General features: G+C 41.2%; 1 protein-coding gene across 1 annotated transcript in view; it reads right to left on the reverse strand.

Moving 5' to 3' along the window:
• Nucleotides 1-13,988, reverse strand: part of VWA3B (von Willebrand factor A domain containing 3B) — a 215,020-nt gene that overhangs the window by 16,334 nt on the left and 184,698 nt on the right. The window contains exon 23 of the mRNA XM_082427390.1: nucleotides 3,925-4,036. Within this exon, the coding sequence (XP_082283516.1) occupies nucleotides 3,925-4,036 (112 nt within the window). The remainder of the gene's footprint in view (nucleotides 1-3,924; nucleotides 4,037-13,988) is intronic.

The following is a 13,988-nucleotide window of genomic DNA, read 5'->3' on the forward strand; positions in this document are numbered from 1 at the left end:
ATAATAGAAAAACTCTACAGGTAATGAACACTTTCCAATTTCAAGATGCTGTACATTATCATATTTAACCTACACCATGATCTTATGGGGGGGGTTTAATTGTTTTAAATCTCATTTGGAAAGATAAGGAAACAGGCTCAGAGAACTTCAGTGATTCCAGTCACATGGCTGGTAGAGGCAAGAAGCAGACTTCGAATAAATAAAAACTTAGGATTGTCTGACCCTAAATCATGACCCCTGAGAAAGTATTCAGTCCTCCCCTGCCCCAGCCTTTTTCTTCCATTATAATTTGTTCCAACGACATAATGCAGAAATCTTGCAACCCAGACTTTTCATCACTGTGAATTTCCTGAGATAAAATGCTGCTTCTTGCTGAACAATGGGAAGGATGACCCAATTCCTACAAATAACGATTTAAAATAAGGTTCTGAAGTGTGTCTGCCTCCTTGCCTTTCAGCATCCTAATAAGCCAGGCTATCAGCTTGTCCCTTCTGTTCTGCACAACGCAATCCTTCCTCAACTAGTGAATCCACACTGACCCCTGAATACAGTTAGCCATACGGAAATCCCTGCCCTGATTCCCAAGGACGGCAGCAACAACTGGGCCAGCTCTGCTCCAGTGCAGACCCGGCCTTGAGCAATGGATGCTCTGATCCCATGGCTCCAAAGCCGCTTTTGCTCAGGTACATTTTAAAGCTATTTTTCATTAAAAATATTTAGGAGGTTTTGAACAAAAGTTATCAGAAAAGGAGTCATCAGTGAATATCATGCCTGTGCTCCACAAAACTCTATTTGGCCTTCTTTTTTGTAAGGGGTAAAAATAGTAACCTGCAGTGACCAGGTGATCTAAATGAACATCACTAATGAGGGCACATAGACATCATGTGCCTTTGGATGGGTTGCCCTGAGAGGGATGTGGCATCAATGATATCACATAACATTTTGGCTGGAAACACATAACCTGAATCTAATCTAACCCAAATTGAGGAACATTCCATAACATAATTGGCCTTACTGTTAAATAATGTCAGTATCATGAAAGATGATGGAAAAGGCTAGAGAATGATTCTAGATTAAAGAAGACTAAAGAGAAATAACGAAATGCAATAACAATTCTGAATTGGGACCTATACTAGAGGGAAAAAAATGCTGTAAGGGCTATTCTTGAGACAATTAACCAAATTGAAATATATAGATAAAACTATATAATATTAACTTTACTGAATTTTATGACTTGACTGTGGTAATATTAAGAGAATACCCTTGTTCTTGAGAAATACATGTATTAAGGGGCAAAGGGGCATGATGTTACCTAATCTCAAATAGTTCAGGAAAAAATAATGTGTGTCTTATGGTAGAGGGAAGGAGACAGAGAGAGAGAGAATGGAAAAATAAAATAATAGATTGGTAAAATAAATGTGACAAAATGTTAAAAATTGGTAAATCTGGGTAAAAGTATACAGGAGTTCTCTATTATTCTTGCAAATTTTCTGGAAGTTTAAAATTATGTTTTTTTATGAAAAAATAACTCTATGAGGGTAAAATAGAGTTGAAGTTCCCAGTTAAAGAAAAGATACATTGACTTTGTCGGGGGGAGGGGAGTGTAAAGGGGGCTGTGGGGAGGGAAACAGAAACTAAGTCCCTCCGTAACCGATGCATCATCATTTAATTCAGCTGAGTCAATATTTACTAACTAGCCACTAATCAAAATAACTGATTATATGACTAAATTCAAGTGTTTATTATGTTATTACCTTTTTTGTTTTTTCTGGCCGCACTACGCGGCTTGCAGGATATTAGTTCCCTGACCAGGGATTGACTGAACCCGGACCCTGGCAGTGAACGTGCTGACTGACTTACCACCTGACTGCCAGGGGATTCCCATCAAATATTTATTACCTTTCAAATGACTTATCTGAGCCACAGATTAAAAATTCCCAAATGGCCAAATCCCATGGAGCTATTAGGACTGTGTGCTCTCTGCATATTTAAAAACAACCAGGGCAATAATCATTGCTGGCATGGCCTTAGGTGTTGCATGTGGCTATGTGTTACCTGTTCCCTCTACTCCCCCAGATCAGCAGCGGTAGGTCTTCTGCATTTCCTTATCACACAGGGATGGTTGGGGGAAAAGTTTGAGCAATATTATTTTTTTCTGGGACCCTGGCCGGCAAACTGATCTCAAGCCCTAGTCCAGCCATTTGGAATCCTGTCATTTTCAGCATTTTCATTCAACTGCTAAATTAGCCTTGGATCCTGCTCCGTGGCTCAGATTCAGAAAACCAAGCAGGGGTGGCCTCCTATGATCACCTCTCAGCAAATCTAAGCCCCAGAGAAATAGGAGGTTCTCAGGCCCTGCTCTTGCAAAGAAGAGTTTCATGCCTCAGCCTAGGAGCTCATCTCAAATGCCTGGATCCATTTTTCTCTCATCCAGTCAACTTCAAAGCACATTTACCAAATTTCAAATAAAATATCCTAGTTATCAGTTCTACACATATGCCTGCTGGAAACCCAAACTCCTGATGAAGTATTTTTCTCACTTAAAAAGCAGATTAAATTAAGTTTAATAAAGAATTACTTAACTGGTGATTGACAGATAATGCCTACGTTAAGATTAGCTATATTTTGAGGTACAGTCTTTCTGCTTGAGAGCTCTTCCTCAGGGTTCTTTCTCTAAGCTCTCTTTCCCAATAGGCCTTTACCATGATTTCAATGACTACTTTTGTGCTGACGTGTCAAAAATCTCTATCTCCCGACAGATTTCCTCCTCCAGGCTCTGGACCCATTATCTCCAATTGCTTCTCTGACAACTTTAGCGTCTTGTGGTGCACCTACAATTCGTCACGTCCCAGACACACCTCGTTATCTTCCTGTCCATACCACCAACTCCTATAGGTACCATCCTTTACCTTATGACCCAAGCCAGGGACCCGAGTGACATCCTAATCCACTCCGTATATACTCTTCACACAGTGCTGGGAGGGATCTTTTTAAAACTTCAAGTGTGATTGTGTTTCTTCCTGCTTTAAATGTGACTCCCCAATAAAGTTCAAACTTCTTAACATAACCCTTTATGAACAGCCACACACTTACCTCTCCGAAGAGCTTTCTTACTTTCTACCCTTCCTTTGTATTCTAGGTTCCAGCCATAATCTATTTTACTTCTCCAGGCATAAAATGTTTTTCTTCACCTCTTGATCTTCACACATATCATTTTCATTATTCATGAAGCTCTTGCTGAACTTCACCTGGCTGATTCCTTCAGGATCACATGCCCCAGAAAGTCTTGGGCAAACCTCTCGGGTCCAGTCACACTGGCCTCTTCCTTCAAGGAAGAGGGTGTCATGGGCACTCCATCCTCAGGACTTCGTACTGCTGTTCCCTGTGTTTAGAACTCTCCCTGAGATAATCTCATGGCTCCTTTTTAAAGTCCTTATTAATATGTTGCTTTCCCTGTAAGCTCTTCCTTGACCACCATATCTAGAATCGTGAGCTTCACCTTTGACACGTTCAGCCCTCTTCGTGGCTTCATTTCCCTTCATAGCCCTGTATCTGACGCACTACGTATTTTACTTATTTGGTTGCTTGTCTGTCTCCTCTACTTGCATGTAAGCGTCATGAAAACAAGGATTTTCTTCTGGGGCCTGCTCACTACGCTAGACCAGCACCTTAGGGATATTACATACATGGAACATAGTAGGTATGTAGGAAAACTTTACTAAACAAATGAAAGATTAAAGTAAGTTTTTCTGGCTGTTACTTCCCCACAAATATGGGGAGAAACTTCATCATTTCATTTTGGAAGTGGAATACCTCAGCATAGCTCATGAAGTGTCAGTGTGCTAGGGAAAGCATAGTTTGAGAACTTCTGGTTCCCAATATCATATAAGGTAACAAAGGAATCTTACAAAATAAAATACCTACCTGGAAAATAAAAGCCATTTTCATCACATCTTGCAATAACCTTCTGGCCTTTGAGTGGATCTAATTTTTTGGCTTTGTTTTTCTTTGTTGGAGTTCCTTGAATTTTCTGTTGCTAAAAAAAAAAAACCATTAATCGTTGATAGAAAAAGTAAGTGCATACAGTGAAAGTCACAGATACAGGATAGCGTGTGATTCTTTACTTAGAACCACACTGTTGAGGAATTACAGGACATGCATATACTGTATACTCACTCTGGAGTGCTTTCTGTTCTATGCTGTTGGGAACAGGCTTTTAAAACTGATCTGATATGGGAAACACTGCACATAGAAAATGAGGCAGAATTTACAGTCTAAATCTAATCAAGCTTTGTTAAAACAAAACAAAAAAAGGCAGCCTTTTCCAGAGAATTTAAACAGGATCCAGAGTTTTAAACTATAATATTCAATATATGCATACACGATCCAAAATGCAACATACAAAAAAAACAAGCAAACATGACCAATTTTCAAGGTAAAAGGAAATCAACAGATCACAGTATTTAGATGGCTCAGGTGTTGGAATAATCAGATTAAGATGCAAATCAGCAGTTATAATCATAGTACATGAGGTAAAGGTAAATACTCTTGAAATGAACAGTAAGGTAGTTGTTTTCAGCAGAGAAAAAGGAACTATAAAAAAATAACCAAATGGAAATTTTAGAAGTAAAAAAAAAAACCAACAATATCTGGAAGGGCTAAATAGCAGAACTGATACGATGGAGGAAAGAGACCTGAAGACAAATGAACAGAAATCATCCAATCTGAAGAACAGAGAAAAAAAGATATTTAAAACTGAGCAACGGCCTTCCTGTTCCAGATAACCCCTTCAAAGCCCAGCTCAGTTATTATTTCTCTGGGAAGATTTTACCCCCAGGCAATTTCAGAAAAAACAAAGGAAAGTACTGCTCTGTTATTTCCAAATGCTACCACATGAATCAAGGCTTTGAGTGAATGTGATTGTTGTGTCCACTACAGGAAGAAACTGGTAGCTTCATTTTTGATCTGTAAAGTCCAATTCTATCTAAAGTCCTATTTTCTATGCTTGATGACTGATCATTCCATCATTCAGAAAAGTCATTATTTTTGATTTCCAATCAATTTGAGGACCAACGATCTTTTAAAATAAATTCAAAATGAATTACTAGAAAAGAAAATAAAAAACAGACATATAGTGTTTGGGTTTCTAGGTAAAATCTATTTAAGAATTCTGAAAAGCAATTGGTAGCAAATGGGTTGGAAAAGAAGACAAGAATTCAAAGTACCACCAAATTGGTAGGGTGTTTACCATTTCTTTCCTCTGGTATTCCCTGGTCTGACCTCAAGACAGCCAAAAACACAGAAGTGGATGCCAGGGTATAGACAGAGCTCTAAAAGAAGCCCTCTAGTTCTGGCTTGAGGAATGGAAAAAGGAACTCCTAACCCTTGGAGAGAATACAGAAATCCTTCTCCCCTTTCTCCCTCCACACTCAGACCTCAGTCCCTAAGCAATTCTGTACAGTGGCAGCAGTGTTGGCAATACGAGCCTGGAGGAGCCAAAACTCTGCAGGAGTGGAATATTCTTGCTCCGACAGGGTGGGTGAACCCCCACTGTTCTCTCTCTCTATGTATCTAACCTCTGTTTGGTCCCAAAGGCAAGCACAATATGTGGAAGCACGCGACTGAGTTAGGGACATAAAACCCTGGATTTCTGGCTGAGGGACTGAAAAGAGGAACCCTAGGAAACCAGAAATTACTAGGAAGGTCACTTATATTAGAAAATGGAAGGCCAAGTATTACCCCAATACCAAAACAGGCAAAGACATCACAAGAAAAAGAACACTACAGTCCTATATTCCTCATGAATGTAGATGCAAAAATCTCTTAAGAAAATATCAGCAAAAAATCCAGCAACATATGAGAAGAATTATACACAATGACCAAGTAGGAGTTATCCAAGGAATGCACGGCTAATTTAACATCCATAATTATGGATCCACAATTAATGTAATACTCCAAATTAATATAGTAAAGAATAAAACCATATTATTATCTTAATGCATGAAGAAGGAGCATCTGACAAAATCCAACAGCCTTTCATGATAAAGACTCTCAACAAACCAGGAATAGAAGGAGACTTCCTCAACTTGATGAAAAGCTGCTGTGAAAAGCCTACAGCAAGCATGACACTTAATGGTGAAATATGGGATGGTTTCCCCTTAAGATCAGAAACAAGGCCAGGCACTCTTGCAACTTCTACTTAACATTGTACTTGATGTTCTAGCCAGTGCAATCAGGCAAGAAAAAAATAAAGGCATCCAGATTGGAAAGGAATGGGTAAAGTTGTCTTTCTTCATAAATGATATAATCCTATATGTGGAAAACCCTGGGGAAAGCACACAAACACTACTAGAGTTAACAAGTTTTGCAAGATGTCATGATGCAAGATAAATATACAAAAAAGAAAAAATTGTATTTCTATGTACTAATAATGAACAGTCTGAAAATAAACTTAAGAAAAGAATTCCATTTATAGCATCAAAAAGAACAGACCAGAGAATAACTTTATCAAAAATAAATGAAAAGCTCATACTGAAAACTACAAAACATTGCTGAGAGAAATGAAAGATCTAAGAAGTTGAATATCATGTTCATGGACGAGAAAACTTGATAATGTTAAAATAATCATTTTTACCAAACTGATCTATAGATTCTACATAACTCAAACAAAATCCCAGTAATTTTTTTTTTGCCAAAATTGAGATGCTGATCTTAAAATTTACACATAAATGTAAATGACCCAGAAGAGCCAAAATAATTTTGAAAAAGAACAAATTTGGCAGACTTACTCTTCTTAATTTCAAAACTTACTCTAAAGCTTCAGTAATTAAGAAAGTGTGGTCCTGAATTAAGGATAGTCATATGATCAGTGGAACAGTATTCAGAGTCCAGAAATAAATTCTTACATTTATGGTCAATTGATTTTTGACACTTTGGAAAAGCTTTTGGCAGTTTCTTTAAAAATTAAACATAAACTTACTGTATGCCCTGGAAATACCACTATTAGACATCTAGCCAAGAGAAATAGAAATTTTTATCACACAAACATTTTTATGTGAATGTTCATATCAGCATTATTCACAGTAATGGAAAGGTGGAAATAATCCAAACGTCAGTGGACTGGGGAAATGGGTAAACAAAATGTGGTATATCAATGCAATGGAATATTACTCAGCCATTTATATATGAAACTTACAGAAAACACAAATTTATAGAGACAGAAATTGATTAGTGGTTACCTGGGACTTGAGGTGTAAATGGAGACTGACTCCAAATAGGTATGAGGGATCTTTTCTGGGTGATGGAAATGTTCTGAAACTGGATTGTAGTGGTGGTTGAAGCTCTGTCAGTTTTGCTAAAAATCACTGAATTGAAATAGGCGAATTTTATGGTGTGAAAATTATATTTGTATACATCTGCCTTTTTAAAAAAGGTTAAAATAGGCAGCCATCTATTTCTTGTTTCCTCTGTGTAACTGCTCATGGTATTTTGCAGATAGTGGGCTGAAGAAGTGAATGAACATAGAAGCTTCTGAATCTTCTCTTAAATCAAAAAGTAAACAAAATAGGCCTTTTTCTTCAAATTGCTATATTGTAGAAAATGGGGGTTTTCCCACCCAGATTTTTTTCATGTTTTTCCTTTCTTGACCCTTATTAATTTTTGGATTTCTCAAAGAAATTAGTCCTCCAATCCAATCAAAGCACCCAGTGACATCATTCACCAGCTTCTCATCTTTGCAGACCATCAAGTGCCCCTCTTCTCCATGATACAAAGCCAATATAAACTGTTTTCACATGCATTTTGATGCCATCTTTTTGCACTGCTATAGCTATATCATCAATAAAGTATTCAATGCATATTTTATGAGCTCATCTGCTGGCCTTCACTTAAGCAAGTCTCTAATTTATGAGGCAATTGACAATAAAAATTTAAATAACTTCAAGTGGTGTGAACACCACTTAACTCTTGGGTCATGATTCATGTTCAGTATGGTTTGGGCTCCTGAAACCCGCAGCTCATTTCCCTGGTGCCCTGATATAACTGAGCATTTTGCAGCCATCTATCATTTGTATCTGTTTGGTGATACTTTTCAGGTTCACTAAAAGAAGTGGGAGTATGCTTTATTTCCTGGGAGCTGAAAAGTTAGAGCTAGGTCCTCAGGGAAGAAATGATGAACTAAGGGCTTAAAGTCTCTTGCAGGATGGTGGGATATGATCAAGTCTTCAGACCTGTGTTGCTTGTAGCCTACGTGGACACAGACAAAAATGTAAGATGAACACCACCCTTTTGTTTACGATGTTCCCATCTAGTTGAATTTTGCTGGGGACCCTCTATTCTCATGGAATTTCTATTTTTACCGAGGTACTCAATACGTCAAAGAGGATGGCCCAACATCATTGGTAGATGGTGAATGTCATCTGCCTGTTCCTGGGCTTCACCCAGAGGAGAAACCTAAGCACTCCTTCCCGTGGGCAATCAGAATGACCTCCTGCCCATCTGAAATGGCCTCAAAGGGAGGAGACTGGACCAGGGGACAGGAGAAATGGGACTGAGTGCTGTCCAGGTGGCTGTGTGACTTCGGGCAGTCTATTAACATTTCTGGGCTTCAGTTTCTACATGTGCAAAATAAGGGGATAAAATAAATGATCTCTAACATCCTCTCGTATCTGTCCAGGAGAGTCTAGGCCTTACTAGCCTTTCTGCAGTGCTGGAGAAACCATCAGGCTATGTGTGTACACGGACAGGAACACAAGCATGATACCCTTGCATGTAGTTTTTACAATACAAGGGAAATGTAATGGCCAGAACTGTGACATGAATAGCAGTGTTTTCCATCATAATACTCCAAAGAGATGCCCACACCACAGTTTCCTACAGTCAGTTCCTCAATGGAAGATTCCATGTACAGTATATTCTCATTACTGATAGAACTTAGAATCTTGAGAATTTGGAATAAGCCAAATTAAATCAGCTGTCGCATAAATACCTCATCTGTACGTAAAGTGAACTTCCAAAGCCACCTTATTTCACACCATCAGTGTTCACATCAAAGACCAATCAGCCAGGGAGGTGCTGTTGGTCCCTGAGGCATCAGACAGTCTTATCACCTCCAAACCGGTAACAACCTGTTATTACAAAAGATGTCCACATCGATTCCAGAAAGCCATTTTTCCCCTTTAGATTTCATCAACAGACCAGACATTTATTAGAACCTATGCCTAGATATATTTAAAACTTCTTTCCAAAATTCTAAATGACTATAATCACATAATTTAAATAGCTCCCTTTTATCTCTAGATTCCAAATACTGATTCTCTCAATATCCTAGCCAGAAGCTAACCAATGTGATTGCTTTCTACAGTTTCACATGTACAAATCTGTGAAGTCAGTTGCCAGAAATCACCAGGGAGCTCTTTTTTTTTTTTTTCCATAGTTGTCACTCACTTCCCAATTCATCTGATATAGGAAAACCACTCACTCTGTGAGGACCTTCCCTGCAAGGGCAGAAGCAATGAACGGAAGCGATACAGAGGGCTGCTGGTGTTCATTTTTAACACACTGAAAATGCCACCTAAGAAACTGTCTTTTTAAATCGCTGAAAAGTATCACCCCCCATTCAAGTCATTCACACATCTGTGAGTTTACCTGAAAGAATCATTACAGCTACTAAAGGGCTTTGCATACTCACATTCACTCTGCTCTTGTTTCCAACAGTTACTACTATTGGCAAGAATTCATTTCTGGCTGTTTCCACAGCACGTAGCTTTATGGAAGGAACTGTTCACTGTACGCTCAGTGATTCTTCCATATCCCTGCAGAGGCAACTCAGCTACACCACAGATAGAGCAGAGAAGCCATGGCGAAACAAACCTACAGGGCCAGCGTTAATACAATGGTTCATTCACAGAAATAGAGCATTGGTCTCCCAGGATGGAAGGACATCGATCAGGGCAGCTAGGCACACCATCCCTTCAGCCACAAAGTTGACAGCACCTTTCCAGAAAGATGATATCCTGCTGTTTTTGAGTCTTGCCAAAGACTTTAGAGACCCCGTACAGCCCATACTAGAGGACATTAGCTGCCCTGTTCCTTTCCTGCCATCAGTCACCTATGCACGTGCACAATACAAGCATGCTACTGGGCTTTAAAATGAAATCTATGGGGACTTCCCTGGCAGTCCAGTGGTTAAGACTCTGCACTTCCAATGCCGGGGGTGCGGGTTCGATCCCTGGTCCGGGAACTAAGACCCCACATGCTGCATGGTGTGGCCAAAAAAGAATTAAAAAAATAAAATAAATAAAATAAAATAACATTCTTTACCAAAAAAAGAAAGAAATCTATGGAGGACAAGAGTCAGAGGGGATGGAGAATGAGAGAACAAGAAATGCTAGCACTAAATAAATAAGCTGACCCATCTCTAGGTTCAGGTGCCTGGGAGTAGCTGCATGCCAGTTTCAGTGAGGAAGTCAGATAGGCAATGATGCTGGCAGTTAGGGATGCTGTCCACTGGATAATTTGATTTTGCCTTGTCTCCAAAATTCAGAGAATCCAATTCACTTCTTTGCCAGATTCAATTATCAAGTGATGTAGATCAGGATCCAACATAGTCTACCCTCCTTTCATTTCATTACTTAGTTTCAAGGTCATGCTCTCAGGTTTGCATTGGTGGAGTAAAGTTACTAAATGTTTGATGCTTTAGAATTTTCCATTTAACAAACAACATGTTTTCGCATCAGGTACAGAATGCACTTCCATGATGTAACTAGAACTAGTCTTTGGCTCAAAATATTGTCATAAAACCACTATATTTTTTCCTGCCCCAAATCACTGAACTCTGCTGGACCCAATCCCCAAACTGTACTAGTGGCAGTTCCAATGGCTTGTCTGTCCATGTTTTGTCCTTAAAGCCAAGTAAAGTCTGTGACTGTGCTAATCAAGGTAATACACGTAGTGTCAGGCATGTTCTGACCTTTCCTCTCGCTAGGATACCTAACTATAAGACCAGAATATTTGCAAACTGTCTCTGAATAATTCAACTCTTTTTAAAACCTTGGTGAGGAGGACAGAGCCAGCCTGGAGCATTTTCTGACCTTCACTATCTCTCCCTTCATTTAGATTTAGAGGGGTTTCTCCACCACGAGAGTATCCAGGGTCTGCATCCCTTTTAGAAATGGGTTCTGGAGAGAAAATGAGAAAAAGACCTTACAGGAAAACGTAAATCAGGGGTGGCAAACTCCTGCCCAGCCCCTCCAGGCAGCGGAGTGACCGACCCATGGTAAAGAATTGAAAGGACTTGGAGCGCTTTCCTTCCTAGGCTATTTGCATTTTAACAGGAGTCAAACCATAAGGCCAAAGAAGTGAAGCTTTAGGTGGAATTTCCTGCCTCAGCCCCTCCGGTCTGAAGACGAAGCTAAGACTCCTTGCAAGACCTCTCACAAGCACAGCAGGTCGGCGCTGGGCTCCCGGGGACACTGAGGACACCGTGCGCGTGAGCCCAAGGCTTAAGGCGGAAGCTGCGGCCAGGAGGACGTGCAGAGAGAATTATCGTCCCCTTTCAGAAGCCTCAGGCGCTTAGCCGTGCTTTAAAATCCAAAGCAGCATAGGGGCGTGCTTTTTCCCAGCTGTTTCCCCCTCCTCCTCAGGGAACATCACAACTTTAGGAAACACAGCGTGAGCAACACGTGTCCCCAAAACTTCTGTGCGGGTTTCCACTTCCCCTCTCCGGGGGCTGCTTCCCGAACAGATCAGGGACTGGTGAGCTGCTTGGCCTTCCCCTCTTCCCGGTGTGGTTCCTTGTGCTGTGTGAGGGGCTGCTTAGGAAGCACAGGAAACAATTACAGGATGACGCCCTGAACTACCAGACGGCCCCCAGACAGGTCCCCAGCACTGGGCAAGGGAGAAGACTTAACCACTCTGACAGTCAAATCTCCAGTCAAATCTCAGTCAATAGCAACTCAAAGGGCTTCTGTGGGAGGGTGAACTTATTTTGGGCGGCGCTTTTTTTTTTTTTTTTTTTGGTAGAGCAAAGGAACCTAATAAATATGCATTAGATGCTGAATCGAACGATTTCCCTAGCTTGAAGAACACACTTGTAACATCTTCTCAGGCAATACTCCCTTGTTGCTCTTTTAGGGAAGAATCAAAGAGAGAAAATCTTGAAATGTTTTAAGTATCTAAACCTGAAAATTACTGCAGCGCTGTGGCCTGCAATTCAGATGTTACTGACATAGTTATCTACAGGCAGCTACTCCAGAGATGCACCACGGCCATACACTGGAGCCACTTCTGTGTCATTGCCTGGAGCGTGGACCACCGCCAGCCGTCTGCTGTGGTTGTATACAGATACCTCACACGAGGTGATGGCATAAAAACAAATGCTGAGCCTTTAAGAAAACTTTTCAAGAGATCTCTGTGCTGGTTACTCTGGGCCATCCACCTGCCCCCAGGTCCATTCTCTGCCCTGCTCTGCTCCATGCCCCAGGAGGCTGACTCCCAAGGACAACATGACCCAATTTCTCTTGTTGGCTGACTTTCCAATAGGCTGAGCCAATGGGAGGCGAGAGGTCAGAGGGCAGCAGGGGGAGGAAGACTGGGGTATTGGCTCTGCGCTCCCTCCCTGCCCTTTGTCTCTCTAGGAATACCTCCTACTCTGGCTAGCGGCCTCCGCTCTTACAGGCTCCAGTAGCACTATTTCCCTCCACCCTTCAAGTCTGGGGGTGGTGACAACTTCCTGCTATTGCCAGTGCTGGGGTGAAATCCCCTTTCGGCTGCCTTAGACCTGCCTCCGCCTCTGCAGATAGTCCCTTCATTAATGTTTCTTCACTTGAAGTGACTGAATGGGATTCTGTTTCCTGCCCGGACCCTCCTGATAAGCCCTCCACATTCGGTTCTCCTCCTTCAGACTGGGAGGTCAATGACCATCCCCAAACCTGTTTAGGGTAGAATTTATGCCAATGAAAAAAGATGAGCCTTGTGGCAAAAGAGTGCTAGGGTCCACCCAGCTGAAATCTCCAGCCACGATGGTTGTCTTCAGCTTTAGAATGAAAAGACAATCTGGCAGTGATTTTTGTCCCTGGAGCTGATACCCCCCTTCCCACTCCTAAACATCAGGATACTAGACAGAAACCTTTCTGGATACTATTTAGAGTTGGTGGGAGCTTTTCTTCCCTTCTGTGAATTTCCTTCAGTGGCTGGTCTTCCTGAGCAGGACCCTCTCCTTAAATCCCCAGCTAACTGTGGCACGATCACGACATGGCAGCATCTTCTCTTTGGCATCCTCGCCCATCCCACCCAGGCACCTCACTCTCTCTGGGATTTCAGTCCCACCCTGGCCACATGTCCTACCATTATCTCTCAGGAACCCGTCGGGGGTCTGGTTTGCATACGTTAATGTATCACCAAGGCACTGGCCTGAATGTGCACGTGTCATTCTTTGTGTGATGGCATCACTGATGCACAACCCACACCTGCTAATTCCCCACCCTTGCACCAGGGGATCTTCTGTGTCACTGTCACTAAGGAGTCAGTCCTCCTACCAGACCCAAGTATCAGCAGAAGAGACTAAAGGTTTTACTTGTGGAATGAGAAAGGCTGGCTAGTCATAAAGGGTTAAGGTGTGATGCCTCCATTCTCCCCTTAAAGAGCGAATAATGAGAGCTGTAAAAGGATGGGTTACAATGCAAGAATGAAAACTGGTCCAATTATTATTTGGGAGCAAATATAACAAATGACGCTACTTATTCTGACTTCATTTTATATACAACTCAAAGAAATTTCTCTCTAAGTCTCCCCAACTAATGTTCTCCTGTGTAGTGTCAAAGTCACAACCCAATATAATGTTTTCAAATCCAAGTGGTCTCTTTCGTCCCTTCGTTCTCCCATTCCCATCTCACCCAGCCTCACCCATATCCTCCCTCCTGCTGTGCATTTTCCTAACACTCTCTTTCTCCTGGACAGTTTTCCATGGAGTGGAGCACTCCATTAGCCAC

Source organism: Balaenoptera physalus, assembly GCF_965194825.1.
Source record: "Balaenoptera physalus genome assembly, chromosome: 15".
Lineage (NCBI taxonomy): Eukaryota > Metazoa > Chordata > Mammalia > Artiodactyla > Balaenopteridae > Balaenoptera > Balaenoptera physalus.